The sequence below is a fragment of the Schistocerca piceifrons genome, chromosome 1 (genome assembly GCF_021461385.2).
Source record: "Schistocerca piceifrons isolate TAMUIC-IGC-003096 chromosome 1, iqSchPice1.1, whole genome shotgun sequence".
Classification (NCBI taxonomy): domain Eukaryota; kingdom Metazoa; phylum Arthropoda; class Insecta; order Orthoptera; family Acrididae; genus Schistocerca; species Schistocerca piceifrons.
The window spans coordinates 489736071-489756564 of record NC_060138.1 but is presented as its reverse complement, the minus strand read 5'-3'; the positions used below and the strand labels follow the sequence as shown (position 1 = coordinate 489756564).

Sequence of the window (20494 nt, the reverse complement as noted above, 5' to 3'; positions counted from 1 at the left end):
GTCATCTCTCTATTGGTAGCTTAATATTTACTTGAATGCATTGGTACTTTCCAAAGGAAATCGTTATCTATATCTGTAAATACTGAGTCCTGTTTACACAGTATATACTACGTGTCACGCATCTTTACAGCAAATGCTGTTACTTGCAATGTAGCTAACAGCATTTTTCAAATCTTGAGTGTAGATATTCAGGTAATTTGTATAGCCAATTTTCTTTTTAAGTTCTTGGAATTCCCAGTTTTTAGCTTTATGTTAGATGGGTCCTTCCTGAATACCTTTGCACCAGGTAACTCCTCTGTGAACCATAAACAAGGAGGCAAAATTTCAGATTTCCCACACAGCCTCTCTATCAGTATGGAGGAGAGATCTTACCACGACCACAGCTCACTCCCACAGAGGGCACTACTGCAGCAGGCCTGTCATGTGGGCCTATCCACTGACACAAGTGTGTCTGCAAATACTATGGCCCCACAGTAGTCCAGCAGTTTATACCATTGTCTGAATCCTTTGATACTTACCATTGACAGTAAAGTGATTGTCCTGAGTCCATGTTTCTAGAGTTGATACATCTACTGTTTTTGCACATTTATGATGAATTTTGGTACATTCTGGACTTTTCTTTTGGCTAACTTGCCATTGACAGTAAAGTGATTGACCTGTTTCCATGTTTCTTGAGTCAGTACCTCTACTGTTTTTGTACATATATGATGACTTTTGCTACATTCTGGACTTTTCTTCTGGCAAACCATTCTCTTTGTGGATACTGCCATCATCAGGCAAAGGAACTGCCTGTTTGTTCGAATGGTCTCCATGTCACCGCTAGTGCGAGTGATCATAAACTGTGTACTACCTACACCAAATACGACAGAAAAATGGTGATGTAGATTTTCTCACTGTGCAACAATGTAGTGTGAAGCATGGATCCTGAATTTAAAACTTGTGGCAGCAGTAACACCAACAGCACAAAAGACAGTGGGAATTTCAAAAACAACAGTATTGCTGTTCGTAACTACTGAAAAACCAACAACATTGTGTTGCTGCAACATCATTGCCTTTTCTTCAGTCGTTTGCTTGCCTTGGTGAGGCAAATAAGAATTGGGAGGTCTATTTACATAGTTTTGCTCTTCACTGCAAGGCAAGTCACATAACTGACACTGAATGTCAGTGTACACTCTTACTGTTTTTTAGTATAAATGGTACAAAGTGGTGCAAAAACTGTGCTCACTTGTGGACAACAAAAGTTTGAGCTTTTTTGATGACGCTATTATGGTCATCAAACCCACCAAGTTGCAACTAGGCTTGCATTTACTCGATATGTCACAGCAATGTAAGCAGATGTATGGAGCATGGACTTCTGATTTGTTAGGCTTAGCAAGCAAATTTGATTTTTGCTGTAAACACTGCAGCATGTCACATGTGGAATCATTAATCCTTAATGTTACTACATGTCTATCTCCTGATGGAGAAGTTAATGTGAAACCCTGAAAAATGTACTAAAATTGCCAAAGCTCACAAAGAAACACCATCAGCATAAGTTATGTTTCACCACACTACTAGTGTCGACTTCCTTAGCAATAATAATAGTCACCATTGGGTTCTACAATTAACTCGTGACAACCATCCAATTTATCAAGCATCCAATCAGCTGGTAGCAAGGCAAAGAGAGATTCAGTTATTAAATCAGTACTTAGTGGTCCATTGCTTTCATCATTGATAGACATGCATAATCAGAGCCACATTATTTGTCATTGGCATGTCCCAAAGCAAGCAGAAGCTCATACAAAAGTTTCTTCCTGGTTGTTGTGAAATAGCCCCTGAAAAGTCAGTGCAATAAAATAGTGTTCAGATTAAGGCCCAAGGAACTGACATCATCCCTGATCATTCCATTTCATCACATGTTTTGCATGCTGCAAACTGCTGCATCGAGGAAATGTCTACCTTGGCCAGTGGATGACAACAAAACAGCCACAAATGGGATGCAGAAGCTCTTATTGCAGCTGGAAATTAGTGGAGCAACAGGAGATTTGTAGTTGAGTGCTGGCACAGCTGTGTGCCTCATTAATGTGGACACTGCAGAATGCTCAACATACAGTCGACATTCGAACCCCTTTGTGACGTCAGATCAGTTTATGCTCTTAGTGTAGAAGTGTAGCGTGTCAATTAACTGTACCGGTAGTAAACTCTTGGATAACAACTAACATTTTTGGCTTAAACACACTTGCACTTTTTGATTTCCAGGTTCAAGACTAAGTGCAGTATATGCGCAATATAAGCAACTGTTTGAACCTACATTAGGTTGTGTAACGAGGTTCCAAGACCATTTATCCTTAAAGCAGCCGGCAGTGTCAAAGTTCTGTAGAGCACATCCAGTGCATTTCATCATGCACAGCCAAGTTGAAGCAGAACTAGAAAGACTACAAAGTATGGGAGGCTGTTTTAACTTGGGTGCCCACACATGGGCAGCAGTGGGCAAACAGGTGACGTTCAGACAGCCAAGCAGCTAAACTGTAACATAACTGACATTACTGCTCTTGCCGTATACTCATTGGCAATGATGGTTTGCGCATGCGTGGAATACATGCAATCGGACTATGTGGTGAGTAACCTATAATAGCTACAACTGCCCATGAACAAGCCGATGGGCACAACCCAATGCCTGTTCGAGCCCAGTTAGCACATGGCCTGTCCATGTAATGTGCATGTGCCTGCAGTTTGCGAGAGAGAGCATGAATATGAGTAAACTTAGTTGCCGAAGATGTCGAATGTTGCCTGTGAGCAAGTGAGTGCTCTGTCACACAGGTATCATGCTCTTGCGCTTACTTTCACACCCTAGCATTTTGCAGTATGCATTTCCCTTACCAGCAGACTTGACCAAAATTTATTTGAATGATTACAGATAAAAATTATTATGTGTTATTTGTGAATAACAAACAAATAGATATTCCAAGCATTATTCATTTACATGAATAAAAACATTTATCCGTCATCTGTGAATAAAAAGCATTACAAATAATAGAAAATTTGAAATGACATTTATTGCTCTAGTACTTCGTTAATTATTTTAAAAAATGTACATTTTGTTGCTTTTAAATTAGTTTTCAGAACAATTCCAATTTCAAACATCTGGTAGAAATTTTATTTGATTTTCTGAGATTTGCTGTTGTGACATACTAAACAAAATACATTCTCTGTCTTCAGATAGGTTATCGATGTGTTGGAATCGTCTTTGTTTCAGGATAATGATATAAGTGTTTCAAATTACAATCTTCTTTAACAAAAACTGGAAAGTTTTTAATTCCCCTGTAGTTTTGGTAAATAACTGTTGTGATTCCATGATTCCACATTATCTTCAACTTCCAAATCACTTCAAAATAAATTTTATTTTTTCATTTTCTTCTATATTTCTTTGCTTATTACATGTCTACAGTTTGCTGTAAGCCTCTCTTGTTCACCTCATACAGGTGAACTATTTATGTTTTATTGTTGGTAAGCTGTTAACTGCAATAATTGCTGATGTTTAGAAAGGCGAAAAAGTCTTCTGATGACCACTTGACAGCTTCTCAATAAAAAAAAGCTGCCAGTCTGCTGCAATATTATGAACTTTATTTTGTATTATCTTTCAAAACTTTTCATTCTCAAAACTCTACACAACTGCATTGATCCATGCTGGATTGAAAAACTATTCCATCTTCTAATGGAAAGCTTACTCAGAGTTAACCCTAAAACTTTCAGATGACTTTGAATGTCCAGCAACATTCTGCCAACATTTTAGGAGACTATATTTAAAGTGTGTTGATGATAGTCATTAGCAACCACTGGGTTCTTACTTTGTTCAGTCAATTTTAAGCATTAAAATCATGAATGAAATGCATAATTACATCAATGAGACATCCATATCCAGTAGTGTTAGCAATCTTGGTACAGTGGAGGAAGTGTCGCATATTAAGAGCTTCTGTTGATGCATTCTCAATTTTAGCTGCTTATGTAGAGTACATCCACATGTTAGCAGGTGGAGGGTGTTCTGTTGGCAAGTGCAGAGTCAGTTAAAATGGGCTGTACCAGTTTTGTAAATGCTAAGGTCATCTGCCAGTGGAGTATTTTTATGTTGCTTTTGCTAAACTGTAAAGCAAGGGAAGCTCTGCTCAACCTGAAGGTTGGTTTGAATACTGCATTACTGTAATAGGCACAATGGCATGCCCTTCACCTCAGAACCGACTTGTACAGCCAGGTAGAGGCGGACGTACAGTTAAATATGAAGGGCTTATTTCAATAGTGGTACAAGGCCATTGCCTCCACGTTTCTGCCTGTAATGCTTCTGCAATTAATGATCCAAACAAACAGAAAGAAAGGTTCATCTCTAGCAATAAGCCATTTGCTTGAATATTTCTGGTATCTCAACTGAAGATTTTTCACCGCTCATTTAACTTTAGGACTCTGTGTGTCACAATGAACAAAAATGGACGTGTACCACTATTGAAATAAGCCCTTCAAATGTACTCTGAAATGTAGCGCAACTTGGTGTGGCACTTTTCTCATCATTGATGCAGATGATTGAAGCAATAAGTTACAATGGCGGATCAAACACCAAACTTTCAGCTTTGTTGTAAGGAACTTAACCACCGAGGCACATTTCTGTATAAATGATTAATAATTTATTTATCAAATGGGAAGTGCACTGAGCAGAGAAAACAAACAGTAGTTATAGAGTTCTGTACAAACAGTTAACAAAGAAAATATGGTGACATTCTAAATTTTCTTATTTAAGATATGAATAATTTATTTGTGAATTTTCTTTTTTTAAATGATGTACTTATTTGAATAATTGTCTAGATAGAAATTTATTCGAATAATGCCTATCTCTGCTTACCACTAAATCTTTGCTTCCTTCCTCTTTCTCATGACTGCAGTTACTATTGTCAACTGTACTGAGTCTTGTTAGTTCATTTTCTTGATGTACTCATGAGAGCCAACTTACTGTTTAGCCTCATTGAAGTTTTTTTTTATTTTTTTTATTATGAACATAGTTGACAATGTAATAACATACCATGCTTCTCAATGTAAATGTTTTCCATTTGCTCTATCCAGAATATGCCTCAGTGTCAGTGTGGTTTTAGCTGCAGACTGAATGCAAGCACTATTTCATCAGATATTCATGTGCACAGATTTACAGTTCCACGGCTAAATCAGTGATGTTCAGTAACATTCAGTATTTTAGTATCTCATTAATTTTCCTTATACATAGTGATACTCAATTGCTGTGGTCATAATTGATGAATCACAGATACCCAGAATACACTTTCTCTGTAGGGAACTTGGAAAATTGTTAGGTATGAAGAAGTTCTAATTGTAAATGCATTCCAATGCTAGCCGGGGCTATGAGTGGCAGTATATTGTGACAAAGCTGTATAGAGTCCAAGTTCCATTAGCCACGTGGCAGGGCCACTCAGTGAGTTGTGCCACTCAGTGATACCAAGTGCAGAAACTGCCGGGTGCGTGCCCCAGGAATGTGTGCAAAACTAGTGAGGGGCAGTGAGTGCTTCTCACATGTTTTGCCACACAGATGCTGTGCACTAGTGCCCATGGGGCAGCACTGGTACAGCCTAGCCTAGCCAGTGGACAATGTCCATGATAGTTGTTAAGAAACCAAATGGATCACTTACAATGTGTGAGGATTTTAAGTCTTCCATTAATGCTGAAGCTAATGTACATCTGTATCCCATCCCTAGGCTAGAGGGATTGTTGGAAAAATTAGCTGGGGACATTTTTTTTCCAAGACAGATCTCTCTTATGCCTATTTTCATTTGCCTGTAGATGAACAGACAAAATATTTTGCGGTTATGTACTTTTCTATGGTACTAAGTTTCACTCCATCACTGATCACAAGCCCCTCATTTTGATATTTGGTCCAAATTCAAAACTTCCCAATAAGACCATGCAGCAGTTGCAGCAATGGGCATTGTTCTTTAGTAACTATAGCCATAAGATTCATCATTAGCCCACCAAGCAGCACTCAAATGCGGATGCAGGTACCTGCTTGCACTGTGGCCTAGGTGCTGTGTTTAACAGGCATGAAGTTTTAACTTAGGATGCCAAGTAACGACACAGCCTTGAATTCCTAATTATGGCATGCAAAGTACCAATAGAATCAGGTCATGATCAGCTACTCTGCAGGGTGATGTCTGCTGTACAACAGGGTGGGCCGGAGCACCTGCCAAAGGGTGCAGGCCCAGAATTGCACTCATATTTTGTGCTGCGACAGTGGGTTAATGCAACAGATGGTACCTTATTGTTAGCCACAGACAAATCTGACTGTCATGTGGTAATTCTGCTCATGCTCTGCTCTCACTCACTGAAGCCGCTTCACACTGCACATTGGTGAAACTGCAGAATGAAATCTGTAGCACAGCATCAAGTGCACTGGTCTAATGTTGCCACCACCCTAGAAAATAAGATGTGGAATTGCAGGGCCTGCACCCACAACGCATCAGCCCTGGCACATTGCTTCAACCTTTGTCCATGCCCTAACCACCTCTGGCACAGAGTATATATTGATTTCCCCGCATGCTTCTGGGGAGAAATGTGGTTGCTAGTTGTCAACATCATTCTCTAACTTTTCATATGTGGCTCAAGCAGCTATCACCACCACAGCAATTATTATCCATGCCCTCTCCGTATATTTCAACAACAATTTGCAATAACAGCTCTCATTTCACATTACCATGTTTGTAAACAAAGCAGTATTGAGCACTTTACCACCATCCTTTTCCACCAGCATTCATTTGAGAAGCTTAGTGTATGGTCTGAACCTTCAAAATGCAGATGTACAAGGTAATGATGATAGCCAACTTTGGTCAAGCACTCACCAGGTTGCTTGCAACCTACCAGCTACTGTCATAACTGGACATATTCCAGCCAAAATTTTACATAGGTGCAGACCTCACATGCTCTTTGACCTGCTGCGCCCAACTCAGTGGGCCCGCCACTCATGCACACACCCTTATTGCCACATGGGCTCCAAAGTATGAGTTTACACTTTTGGCTGTAATCCTGGGTTGTCCCAAGGTGTTGTCATCAGCAATAGGAGGTGACAAATGTTTGACGAGGTAGCCAACCAGGAGCACATAGTCAGGCATCGAGATCTGACCACAACCAGATGTCCCTGACCCTTAGCAGCCAACTGGGCACCACGTACGCAAATCACGTCTGAGACAAGCCTGCCCAACAGCCTGCCTGCTACCACCACAACATTAAGCCTCATTTTAGTTGCCAGCTGGAAGTCAACAATGATTATTAATGGGAGCTCTCGTGAACACCAGAAACACTCTCACCAAACAATGGGTGGAGGTTGAGCATTCTCAGACTGGGGTGACTGTGGAGGCCGAATTGATATTAAATAGGGAGTTTAGTATCTGACAATAATTTGGGTTCCCCACCCTGCCAGAGTACTGATATGGAGGAAAGGTTGGAGATACTGGGGCTTCGTACCACAGCTACAAGCTTGTTCCCATGAAGAGTGCCACCACTGCTGTTTGATCATGTGAGCTTGTCCACAGATGGAATGACGTCTATAAATACTGCAACCCCAGTTTTTTTCTATTCTATGAAGCCTTCACTGCATGTCATTGGTAGCAGGGTAATTGACTTTGGCCATGTTTATTGATTTGGATTGCTACCTGGACTTTTTGATTACACTTGTGACAGTTTTCACTATGCTCTGGACTTTGCTTCTGGCTAGCCATTGACTGTGTGAACTCTGCCATTGTTGATCACAGGAACTGCCTATTTGTTCCACTGGTCTCTGCATCACTGCCAGTGCAAGTGATCATAAACTGTGTTCTTACCTGCACCAAGTAGGATAGAAAACAAACTCTACATAAAAATTATTTTCGTATCTTGTGTTGTAATTGTATACATCACAGTTCAGCTGAAACAAATTTATAATGCCGGCAACTGAATTCATTGTGGAGTAATTGTATCGAGAAGTGAGTGTAATTTCAAGACCCTTAAAAAGATTTCTGCAGGACATATGGTTAGCTACTTTACCAAATACTCTTACTGCTTGCTCCTGCTGAATATACGCTTTATTTATTTTAAGTGCCCTTTCCCAGAAGGAAATAGCTATGTCAGGTATGTTTAAATTCATCCTCTCCTTTCTTAAATGTTGAAAATGGAAGTGTAGCTCTTTACAAACTTTCACCAACTTTGGATGAATTTCCGTTGGTGATAAACTGCCCAAACTAAAAAAACATGCGATGACTCTGTATTTCAGTTATCCAATTGAATGGAGCACATACAAAATTACTACTTTAAACTGATCAAGAAACTGCCCAATACTATTCACGAAGCAGAGAAATATTAATTTGCACAAGTCTTGTCATTAATGCTATCATTATAATTTTTATTCAGACAAATGCCATCTGAAAAGCATCATTTATTCTAAAAATTTTAACTATTACCAGCTAAATAATAGACATAGTGTATGACTTTCTGAAGACAAAATCTAGAAGCTGTCCCTGATGGTGAGTACAGCAACTAATACTTGTTCAGTGAGATATAGACATATTTGACTTTGCACACTATCTTGTATGAGGAACAACTGCAGTGATAAATAGACATCTTGAATAATAACCTCTTGGACTGATCAAGGTGGCACAGTGGTTAGCACACTGGACTTGTATTCGGAAGGACAATGTCCAGCCATTCTCATTTAGGTTTTCTATGATTTCCCTAAATCACTTCGGGCAAATTCTGGGATGGTTCCTTTGACAGGGCATGGCCGATTTCCTTCCCCATATGTCCCTAATCTGAAGGGAGTCATGACCTCGCTGTTTGGTCCCCTCCCCCAAATTAATCAACCAACCACTTGGCTGATCTTGTAAATGATTTATTTAATGACCAGTTTCATAGCCTCGAAGCCACATCATCCAGTTAAATATGATAAATCATAAAATTAAGATTGCAACATGGACAGGACCCAGCATTCCTTGTATATGAATAAATGACACAATTAGCCAATCGTCAGGTAAGCAGAAAGTGTGGCTCCACATTTCCTCAAACATGCCATGAAGCCAAATCAACAATAGTACCCAAACGTGACTGGTTAACCATTGGATATTGGCCCTTATATCTAATGGTTAACCAGTTATGTTTGGTTTTTTCTGCTTACCTGATGATCCACTAACTGTGTCATTTATTCATAGACAAGGAAATTTCAGTCCTGTCTGTGTTGCAACTGTAATGTCACATTTCACCAAATGCAACCTGATGATGTTGCTTCCAGGCTATGAAACCAGTCGTTTAATTTCTGACTTTGCTGTTAACTTCATCACAATGAATTTCTTCCAACATTGTATGTTACATCAGTAAACTTTGATAACAAGTGGATGTTCATTGCACCACGGATACTGCATTAAAGATGATAGAGTTCTAGTTTATATTAAAATTGCTTATTTAAAAAAAAAATAAATATACACTCCTGATCAATATATGACGTGTTGTGTGCTACTCTATCTTGTGCGAGACTCTTCTTGTCTGAGTAACTACTACAACCTACGTCCTTCTGAATCTGCTTAGTGTATTCATCTCTTGGTCTCCCTCTACGATTTTTACCCTCCACGCTGCCCTCCAATACTAAATTTATGATCCCTTGATGCCTCAGAACATGTCCTACCAACCGATCCCTTCTTCTACTCAAGTTGTGCCACAAACTTCTCTTCTCCCCAATCCTATTCAATATCTCCTCATTAGTTATGTGATCTACCCACCTAATCTTCAGCATTCTTCTGTAGCACCACATTTCAAAAGCTTCTATTCTCTTCTTGTCCAAACTAGTTATCGTCCATGTTTCACTTCCATACATGGCTACACTCCATACAAATACTTTCAGAAATGACTTCCTGACACTTAAATCTATACTCGATGTTAACAAATTTCTCTTCTTCAGAAATACTTTCCTTGCGATAGCCAGTCTACATTACATATCCTTCCTACTTCGTCCATCATCAGTTATTTTGCTCCCCAAATAGCAAAACTCATCTACTGCTATAAGTGTCTCATTTCCAAACCTAATTCCCTCAGCATCACTTGATTTAATTCGACTACATTCCATTATCCTCATTTTGCTTTTGTTGGTGTCCATCTTGTATCTTCCTTTCAAGACACTGTCCATTCCGTTCAGCTGCTCTTCCAGGTCCTTTGCTGTCTCTGACAGAATTACAGTGTCATCGGCAAACCTCAAAGTTTTTATTTCTTCTCCATGGATTTTAATTCCTACTCCAAATTTTTCTTTTGTTTCCTTTACTGCTTGGTCAATATACAGATTGAATAACATTGGGGATAGGCTACAACCCTGTCTTACTCCCTTCTCAACTACTGCTTCCCTTTCATGTCCTTTGACTCTTTATAACTGCCATCTGGTTTCTGTACAAATTGTAAATAGTCTTTGGCTCCCTGTATTTTACCCCTGCCATCTTCAGAATTTGAAAGAGAGTATCCCAGTCAACATTTTCAAAAGCTTTCTCTAAGTCTACAAATGCTAGTAACGTAGGTTTGCCTTTCCTTAGTCTTCTTTCTAAGATACGTTGTAGGATCAGTATTGCCTCACATGTTCCAAAATTTCTACGGAATCCAAACGGATCTTCCCCGAAGTCGGCTTCTACCAGTTTTTCCATTCATCTGTAAAGAATTAGTGTTAGTATTTTGCAGCCATGACTTCTTAAACCGATATTTTGGTAATTTTCACACCTGTTGACACCTGCTGTCTTTGGGATTGGAATTATTATATTGCTCTTGAAGTCTAAGGGTATTTCGCCTGTCTCATACATTTTTCTCACCAGATGGTAGAGTTTTGTCATGGCTGGCTCTCCCAAGGCTATCAGTAGTTGTAATGGAATGTTGTCTACTCCCAGGGCCTTTTTTTGACTTAGGTCTTTCAGTGCTGTGCCAAATTCTTCACGCAGTATCATATCTCCCATTTCATCTTCACGTACATCCTCTAGCTATCCTTGCTTAGCTGTTTTGCACTTCCTGTCAATCTCATTTTTGAGACGTTTGTATTCCTTTTCGCCTGCTTCGTTTACTGCAATTTTATATTTTCTCCTTTCATCAATTAAATTCAACATCTCTTCTGTTACCGAAGGATTTCTACTAGCCCTCATCTTTTTACCTGTGTGATCCTCTGCCACCTTCACTATTTCATCTCTCATAGCTGCCCATTCTTCTTCTACTGTATTTCTTTCCCCTCTATTTGTCAGTCATTCCCTAATGCTCTCTCTGAAACTCTCTACAACCTCTGGTTCTTTCCAATGTGACATATTTACTCAAATATATTTCTATTATTAAAGAAATAGAATTGAAACCTCCCTTTGATACACCAGGAAACACAAGTATGTGATACAAATTCTGTCCTGTGTGGCACACTTTTAGTCAAGCAGTGGGAAATAGTCCTAACAGTAACATCACAACAGTTTGTTTTCCATAGCAGAATTTAAGGAAGTGATTTATTAGAAAATGGCATAATATGTCTGTTTCAGTAAATGACTGGTTGAAATCTCCACCTAGTATTTCAGAATTATCTGAGTCTTTTAGGTCTTTGTCAGATTTCATGGAGTTTTCCAGGTAAAATCAATTTTCATGGCCTACACATACTGCTTAAGGGGAATATAGTGACCATCTTATAAATAAAATTATTATGTTGCATCAATTAAGAATCCAACAAAATCGTCATTAGATTGTCTGTTTACACTTATCCTTTTTCTTTTGTTCTAAACAGATCATCAGATGATAGCTTAAGTGAAAGCTAATTACAACACCATTTGTGTGAGTTGAAACTGAGAAAATGCAATAAAAGAAAATCAGTTTCCTTGACAATTCTGTGGAAAAAGTTTTCAGTTCTGAGTATTTTCTTTGGTAATGAGTGTGTTCTGGAACCAGAGTTGCTTACACAGTCGATTTAATCAACACAGCAAAATTTGGAAACATTGGAGGGAATAAGTTTCAGTATCACATCCAAAACATCTTCTTATCTTTTGCAGAAAATAATTCTTTGCATTTGTTGAACTTTTAGACTGAACATAATGACGCCTCTTTAAGAGGCTGGCAAAAAGACTGTTAATATAATTCAGATTCCACCCAGAAATAATAATGTGATTCAGCCTCTTGACAATATAATTTCCTATAGCTCTTTGTCATTTCAGGTTTATCAGTGGAACAATATTCTTAAATTTCAGTCATGTCTGCATTGTCAGTTTGCATCACCACATATTATGAATTTGATCAAGTATGCCTGGTATGCAGCAGAGTATGCAGAACAACAGCCACAGCATTTCCGCTTAAATAAAACTAGTAATTGCTGTGAAATGTCTGAATGCATTACCTTTTCTTTTATCAGATAAGCCTGATGTAAGGAAAATATTTACTTGTGTCCTCCAGTAGACATTTCATATTTTTGCGGTGATTACAGGGAATAAACAAGGAGCAGTTTCATTGTTTGGTTGACTTTCTGGCTCTGCCCAAATGTATCAAAGATAGATAGATGTACTTGACTTACAGTAAGATCATATGTCCCAAACCCTTTTACAGAGAAATTCTACAAAATTTGGTCCACCAGTATGAGTTGTAATTGTTAGGAAAGTTGAAGAAAATGCAGAATGGTCACTCATTCTGAAAGAATGAACTACACTGACCCTGACCTTAGTATTGTTGTTGTTGTTGTTGAGCTCTTCAGTCCTGAGACTGGTTTGATGCAGCTCTCCATGCTACTCTATCCTGTACAAGCTTCTTCATCTCCCAGTACCTACTGCAACCTACATCCTTCTGAATCTGCTCAGTGTATTCATATCTTGGTCTCCCTCTACGATTTTTACCCTCCACGCTGCCCTCCAGTACTAAATTGGTGATCCCTTGATGCTTCATATACTTATAGTGTAACTGCTCTAATAAATACCTTATGTGCACCAAGGGGTTGCATGTCTTCCAAATCGAGGAGAGAACACAGAAGCTGAAAATGACTAAAAGTATTATTTTGAGGTGAAGAAGAAACTTAAGTCTCCTACATTTACAAAAGTTTTATCACGCAGTCCTCAGAAAGTCTTTGAGGAAAGAATTGTATCAACACAAACTCAGGTGATGCTAGCAAAATAAATTCTCATAATATTGCATTACAAAAGTAAAGTGCTAAAAAGGCTGCTTTGCCTCCACACCAGCTCAAGCCTTAGCTCCACTTGGCATTTGCAAAATAAATTGAACCAAAGAAAGTGTCTCTCAATCTAAATTGATTCAACAGAAGAAAACAAAAGAGAAGTAATGAAATGCCAAGAAAACAGTCAAACAACGTGGACCTGATGGCACTTGCCATATAAAATGATGAAGACCTTGTGATCCACAGTGAGATCTGCAACTCGTCATCCTCTTAGTTCTTCTCTGCCTAGACGGGGAAAAGGAAAGCTATCTCGCTGATAAACGGCTCCTGTACTACAGTGGAATATGCATAGGTTCAGGAGACATGTATGGAATGTAAGTGTTAGCATAAGTAAAAATCATGTGCTTATATCTACAGGGTGCAAATTTTAAATTATTCTATTGACCCTGCACTTAGGAATACATGTTCCACAAAAGGGATAAACTCAATTGGAACATAATAATCCACCCCAGTCTCTCTTCACAATAGCTATGCACGTAGTTGCTGTAATAGTTCATATTCAATATAATGTTATATTTTTTACCAGTCAACAAAGGAATTTTTGAGCAAGTACTGCCTAGCCTTTTTTTTATTAGTATGGCAACCACCAAACTGACAATAAAGGCAAACAACAAGTGTGTACTGTCAATATACTGTAACATATTGTAGAATACACCATGCAACATAGTATTTCTGACTTTGTTTTACCATATTTAGAACTTGAATTCTTACTCCAAGGACAGTTCCTAAAAAGTCTGTAGATACGAGCTTGCTCTATAGTATATGCCTAGCTTTTTCCACCCATCTGGCCTGTTTATTTATTTACGCAGTTTATGTCACATTGCAACACTTGATCAGTCCATATACACTATAGTCTTCAGAGTATTAGCTAGACATGCTTTGTTGGCTTCTTCTGATCACAAATATTTTTCACTCTTTCCAATCAGGTAGCCTCTTCTTCATCAGAAATTCAGATTCTTTTTGTTTAAATTCTCATATCAGCACTTCTTAGAACCCTGTTCTCTTCTCATTCTGTGTTTTGTTGCAGTGTTATATTCAACTCTTCTAAATTGTACTGGACTTCTTTAAGCATATTTTCTTGGTTTTATTTATCAAAAATTAGTTCAATTGTTGTTGCACTAGTGTGATTCAGAAAATTTTTTATATATGGCAAAACATGCAATTTTACTCTTTCATACTGTAATTGCATCAAATATTGACTCATGTACACAATACACATCTTTGTTGAGTAACAGTCGCCATTGTCCTTTACTGGATTTGAAGCTTTTTGAACTTGATGATTGTTTTCATGATCTTTCTGCTCATTTTTTGCCATTTGTCTGTTGTTCCTTTGATTTTCAACCACAAAGATTCGCCTGCTTTAATTACAGAGCTGTAGTGTTTGATTTTGGCATTCATGAAGAGAGATTTCTTCTTATATGTTGGCCAATATATTTGTTGTGCTTGTTTCAGTTTCATTTTTTATATTCTGCTCGTGTTCTCTCATTTGAGTCCCAAGTTACGATTTCCCCCAAGGTATTTGAACTTATTTACAACCTTAACTAAAGTATAATGTGGCCAGTTTATAATATTTTTTCAATCCTACCCTTCCTTCCTTTCTGTGTAGTTAATTTCTTTCACTGCCTCTGTGTGGTTATTGCACGTAATTTCTTGTTCTTTTTTTCTTATTTATGATCCATCTCTACTAACCTCTACTTCCCTCCAAATCTTATTTGAAACCAGCAGTCCAGTTTATCCTCTCAGTCATTACAGTTTCTTGAGCAAGAGTCATGAATAACATTTCCTGTGAATTTTCTTTCATCTTTGAGTTTTTCCAATTTCTTTTCCTCAATTTCCTTTCTTTTTTACACTAGGAGGAACCCGTGCCATTTTATGTGCCTTTTATACAAAGTACCATTGGCTTGCACTTGATGAACAGATATTGTCTATCTATTGTATAAATACTTTTTTGTTCCATAAATGTAGAGATATTTGTGGATATAGCACTTATAAGGAAAATAAAACACAGGATGCATATTTTGCATAATTGATGTGATAAGATTTATTGTTTCTCTGATCATAGTTGAAATGGCCCTCAAGGATGTGGAGAAAGCCAAAAAAATGAAACATATTTCATTTACAGATGAATACCATAGAAATATAAAGAAAAGTAATTAGCAAGTGTTTGTTGCCAATAATTGTCAAAAAGAAAGTGTATGCAGTGTTAACTTTCAGTGGCATGTGCCTGGGTAAATCTGTACAAAAGGACTGCCCAGAAGGTACTTTATTTCACTATAGTTCTTTTTAACTTTCATCATTTTAATCATGCTCACCTCAGCATAATTTAGTACAGTGCCAAAGATTGTGACATCATGCATGTATTCAAACCTGTAATCATCATCATCATCATCTTCTTCTTCTTCTTCTTCGTCAGCACCTACTCATCCCTCAGAATGATCCTCAATACAAAGCTGGATGGTTCTTTTAATCATTTGTATCTCATTAAAAATAGTGTATAAAAGCCAAGCTCTCAGTTGTCTGAAACATTCTACACAGTCACACAAATAATGTTTTATGCACAAACTTGAAAGCATTAATTTTTTGCAGTTGCCCTTTCTAAGTTTACAAAAGCCATACTGCTCCAGCTTGTTCCTCTTTGCAATAGTCTCTTAATATACTGCTTTCTGTACTTCAAAAAACTTCTCATGCTTTGATACTGCTATTCCTTTTGCTGAGGTCTTGAAATAAGTTTTTCAAGTAACTTCCATATTAATGTATTATGCAGGTTGTTATGATATTTAGTAGGAACCAGTGATCTCCACCTAAACTGAGTGTCAACATGCAGCTTTCTAAGCATGCTGGGCAAAGATCCTGGTGCTTTGTTCCTTGCCTAAACACAATACAGCAGCCATAAAGTGTCACTAGAATGCAAAAGAAAATGCTTTTCAATTCTGTGCCCAAAGTGTATCTATTAAATTGGATCTTCCAGATTTTTGAAGAGCAAAACGGACTACTTCATTGCTACTGCAAATGGTGACAGATCTGCGTATCATTTCAAAACTCAAGTGTGATAAAGATATTGACAGGCAGAGAAGAATATTTGTTCTGATTTATTTGTCCTTATTCTTTATTTTCACATATGCTTTACCTATTCATTCCATTATCAGGCAAAATGGTGCTATGAGATGCAGCAGAAGTAGATAAACTAGATTACTCAATACAGATATGTATAAGTCATAAAATGAAGTGTCTTGAGCAATGCCGATGTCTCTCAAACTAAGTTCAAATCATTTGCTCAGATGGGTCACTATGATTATAAAATGTATGAATGCATAGTGCAAGAATTTCTTAAGTACTGTCTTTAACAGTACTTTTAAATCTAAAGCAAACTGCATCTTAACATATTTAGTACCTGAATCAATGTAGTACCTAAGAGGGTTTACATTGCTACTCAGTGTCATGGAGACAAATAAAGCAAATGTGTTAATGTATTTCTGCCAGGAAGATAATTTGCACTTTACTACATGTGTCAGTCTAGGTATCAAAAAGACATGTGCAACGTGTTGATAATGGATTTCCGAAACAGTGCTACAAATGATTGTTAATATCCTTCAGAATATACACAGTCATAATGCCTTCACCATTTTAATTTAATAATTATTTTCTGTTAGCATTTGCAGCAACAAAAGTATGAGAGAGACAATAAAATTCTTAGCTTATGTGAAGGAAGGAATTATTTTGGTTATGTGGGGTCATCTAATCTAGCATCATTATATTGTGTTGATCTGATGGTTTCTTGCTTCAGATACTGTTACAGTCAACAACTTAAACAATGAAAAATCCAGGGTGAAGTAATGACAATATTAGGAAAAAGATATATATATAATGAAAATGTTGAATCGCAGACAGGCACTACAAAAAAAGACTGCTAAACAGGTAAGTTTTCAGCCAAAAAGCTTTCTTCTGAATTAGACACAACACACACACACGCAAACACACACACACACACACACACACACACACACACACACACACACACATACATATTCATGCAGATGCAACTCTCACACACATGACTACTTCTCTGCCGAGGCCAGGCAGCGAGCAACTGCGCATGATGGGATAAGTAATCTGGGTGGTGGGGGCCAGGAGGAGGCTGGGAGGGGGAGAGATAGCAGGGTAGGGGTGGGGACATTAAAATTCTGCTTGTGGGAGCATACAGTGACGAGGAGAGGGGGGGGGGGAGGGTGGAGGACAGGGTAGGGCAGGTAGGTGCAGTTGGGAAGTTGGATGGAGAAGCAGAAGCAGTGGTGGGCAGGAGTGGGAAATGAGAGAAATAAAAATATTGTGGGTGCATTGGTGGAATATAAGGCTGTGTAGTGCTGGAATGGGAACAGCGAAAGGGGTATATGGGTAAAAGACAATGACTAACAAAGGTTGAGGCCAGTAGTGTTATGAGAACATAGGATATATTGCAGAGAAAGTTCCCACCTGTGCAGTTCAGAAAAGCTGCTGTTGGTAGGAAGGATCCTGATGGCACAGGCTGTGAAGTAGTCATTGAAATGAAGAACATTGTGTTGGGCAGCATGCTCAACAACTGGGCAGTCCAGCTGTTTCACGTCCGCAGTTTGTCGGTGGACATTCTTGTGCATAGACAGCTTGGTGGTTGTCGTATCCACTTAGAATGCAGCACAGTTGATACAGCTTAGCTTGTAGGTCACATGACTGATTTCACAGGTAGCCCCTCCTTTGATGGGATAGGTGATGCTTGTGACAAGACTAGAGTAGGTGGTCATGGGAGGATGTATGGACAGGTCTTGCACCTAAGTCTTTTTCAGGGATATGAGCCATGAGGCAAGGGGTTCAGAGCAGAGGACATGTATGGATGGATGAGGATATTGTGTACATTTGGTTGCAGTAGAATACCATGTGGGAGGGGTCGGAAGGATAGTGGATACGACATTCCTCATTTTAGGGCACAACGAGAGGTAATTGAAACCTTGACTGAGAATGTGATTCAGTTGTTCCAGTACAGGGAGGTACTGAGTCATGAGGGGAATACTCCACTGTCGCCAGACGTCGGGACTTTGGATCTTGGTGAGTGACTGGAGAGGTCAGGCACAGGAGATTTGTTTCAGTACAGGGTAGGGAGGGTAACTACGGTCTGTGAAGGCCCCAGTGAGATCCTAGGTATATTTCAAGAGGGACTACTTGTCACTACAAATACAATGGTATGTGTGGCTTGGCTGTATGGAAGGGACTTCTTGGTATGGGATGGGTAGCAGCCAGTGAAGTGGAGGTTTTGCTGGTGGTTGTTAGGTTTGTTGTGGACAGAGGTATGATGTAGCCATCTTTGATTGGAGGTCAGCATTAAGGAAGTGGCTTGTTGGGTTGAGGAGGACAAGGTGAAGCAAATGGTGAAGAAAGAGTTGAGGTTCTGGAGGAATGTAGATAGGGTGTCCTCAGCCTCAGTCCAAATCATGAAGGTGCCATGAGTGAATCTGTACCAAGTGAGAGGTTTGGGATTCCTGGTGATTAAGAAGGATTCCTCTAGATGGCATAGGATGTGGCTACTGCTGGCACCCATTGTCATATCCCAGATTTGTTTGTTGGTGACGCCTTCAAAGGAGAAGTAATTGTGGGTGATGTAGTTGGTCATGGTGACCAGGAAGGAGGTTGTAGATTTGAACTTCTAAGGACTGCAAAAGGTAGTGTTCAATAGGGGCAAGGCTATGGGTTTTAGAGATGTTAGTGTAAAGGAAGGTGTCATCAGTAGTGACAAGCAGGGCACCATGTCGTAAAGGAACAGGGGCTGTGCAGAGTTGGTGGAGGATATGGTTGGTGTCTGTGGAAGGTAGGTTGCGAGTAATAGGCTGAAGGTGTTGGTCTGTGAGAGTAGAGATTCTCTCTGTGAGGGCACAGTATCAAGTCACAATGTGATATCTTGGATGGTTGAGTTTATGGACTTTAGAAAGCATGTGGAAGGTAAGATTGCAAGAAATAGTAGAGGTGAGGAGAGAGAAAGAGAGAGAGAGAGAGAGAGAGAGAGAGAGAGAGAGAGAGAGAGAGAGAGACTGTGGGGAGAGTTTCAGGGATGGCCCTAAGGGTTTGAAGAGAGGCCTGAGATCCTGCTGGATTTATGGAGTGGGGTCATTGTGGCAGGGTTTGTAGGTGGGTGAATCTGACTGCTTGCAGAGTTCTTCCACCAGGTAATCCTTGCAGTTCAAGAAAGCAGTGGTGGAGCCTTTCTCAACAGGTAGGATTATAAGGTCAGGATTGGTTTTCACGCGATGGATTGCTGCTCTTTTTGTGGATGTCTGGTTAGCTTGCATATTGAGGGATATGGGAAATGAAATTGAGACAAGATTTGAGGTTAAGAAATTCTGGAAATTCCAGAATTTCTTAACCTCAAACTGTGCCTCACGATAATTCCAAAATCCTGGAACATGCAAGCTAACCTTACATCCACAGAAAGAACTGCAATCCACTACCTAAAAATTTATCCCGACCTTATAATCCTACCTGCTGAAAAGGCTGTATCACTGTTGTTTTGAAGTGCAAGCATTACATGGCAGGACACCACCAGCTGTCAGATTCATTCATCTACAAACCCTGTCCCAGTGACCCCATCCGAGAAATCCAGAAAGATCTCCAGCATCTCCTCATATTCTTAGGCCCATCCCAGAACATCTCGCCAAATCTACCTCTCTCACATTCAGTCTATTACCCACAACCTATCCTCCTACATAAAAGATACCAACCATTTCCTCCACCGACTCTCCACAGTTCCTGTTTCTTTATTACAGGATGCACTGCTCATCATTATTGATGCCACTACCCTTTATATTAACATATCTAATGCCAATGGCCTTGCTGCTATTGAACACTACCTTTTTTAGTGCCTAATAGAGTCCAAATCTACAACCTCCTTCCTGGTCAAATGATCAACCATATCCCCAACCACAATTACTTCTCCTTTGAAGGCATCACCTACAAATAAATCTGGGATGTGGCAATGGGCATCTGCATGGCTCCATCCTATCGCTAAACTATTTATGAGTCAGAGGAATCCCAAACCCCGCACCTGGTTTAAATTCATTGATGACGTCTTCTCGTGACCTGGATCGAGGGTGAAGACACACTATCCACATTCCTCCAGAACCTCAACTCCTTCTCCCCCATTCGCTTCACCTAGTCCTCCTCAACCCAACAAGCCACCTTCCTTAATGTTGACCTCTAAATCAAAGATGGCTACGTCATACCTCTGTCAGCACCAAACATAACAACCATCAGCAAAACCTCCACTTCATTGCCTAC

General features: G+C 39.2%; 1 protein-coding gene across 3 annotated transcripts in view; it reads left to right on the top strand.

Moving 5' to 3' along the window:
• LOC124795389 (intraflagellar transport protein 122 homolog) overlaps positions 1-20494 on the top strand; it is a 242550-nt gene that overhangs the window by 206881 nt on the left and 15175 nt on the right. Inside the window, exon 24 of one of the 3 annotated variants that reach the window (XM_047259414.1) lies at positions 16983-17086. The exons of 1 other annotated variant lie outside the window; for it this stretch is intronic. In XM_047259414.1, coding sequence (XP_047115370.1) covers positions 16983-17006 — 24 coding nt within the window. In that variant the 3' untranslated portion in view covers positions 17007-17086. Of the gene's footprint in view, positions 1-11770; positions 11819-16982; positions 17087-20494 lie in introns of those variants that run through there. One more of the 3 variants, XM_047259422.1, reaches the window with a different exon arrangement.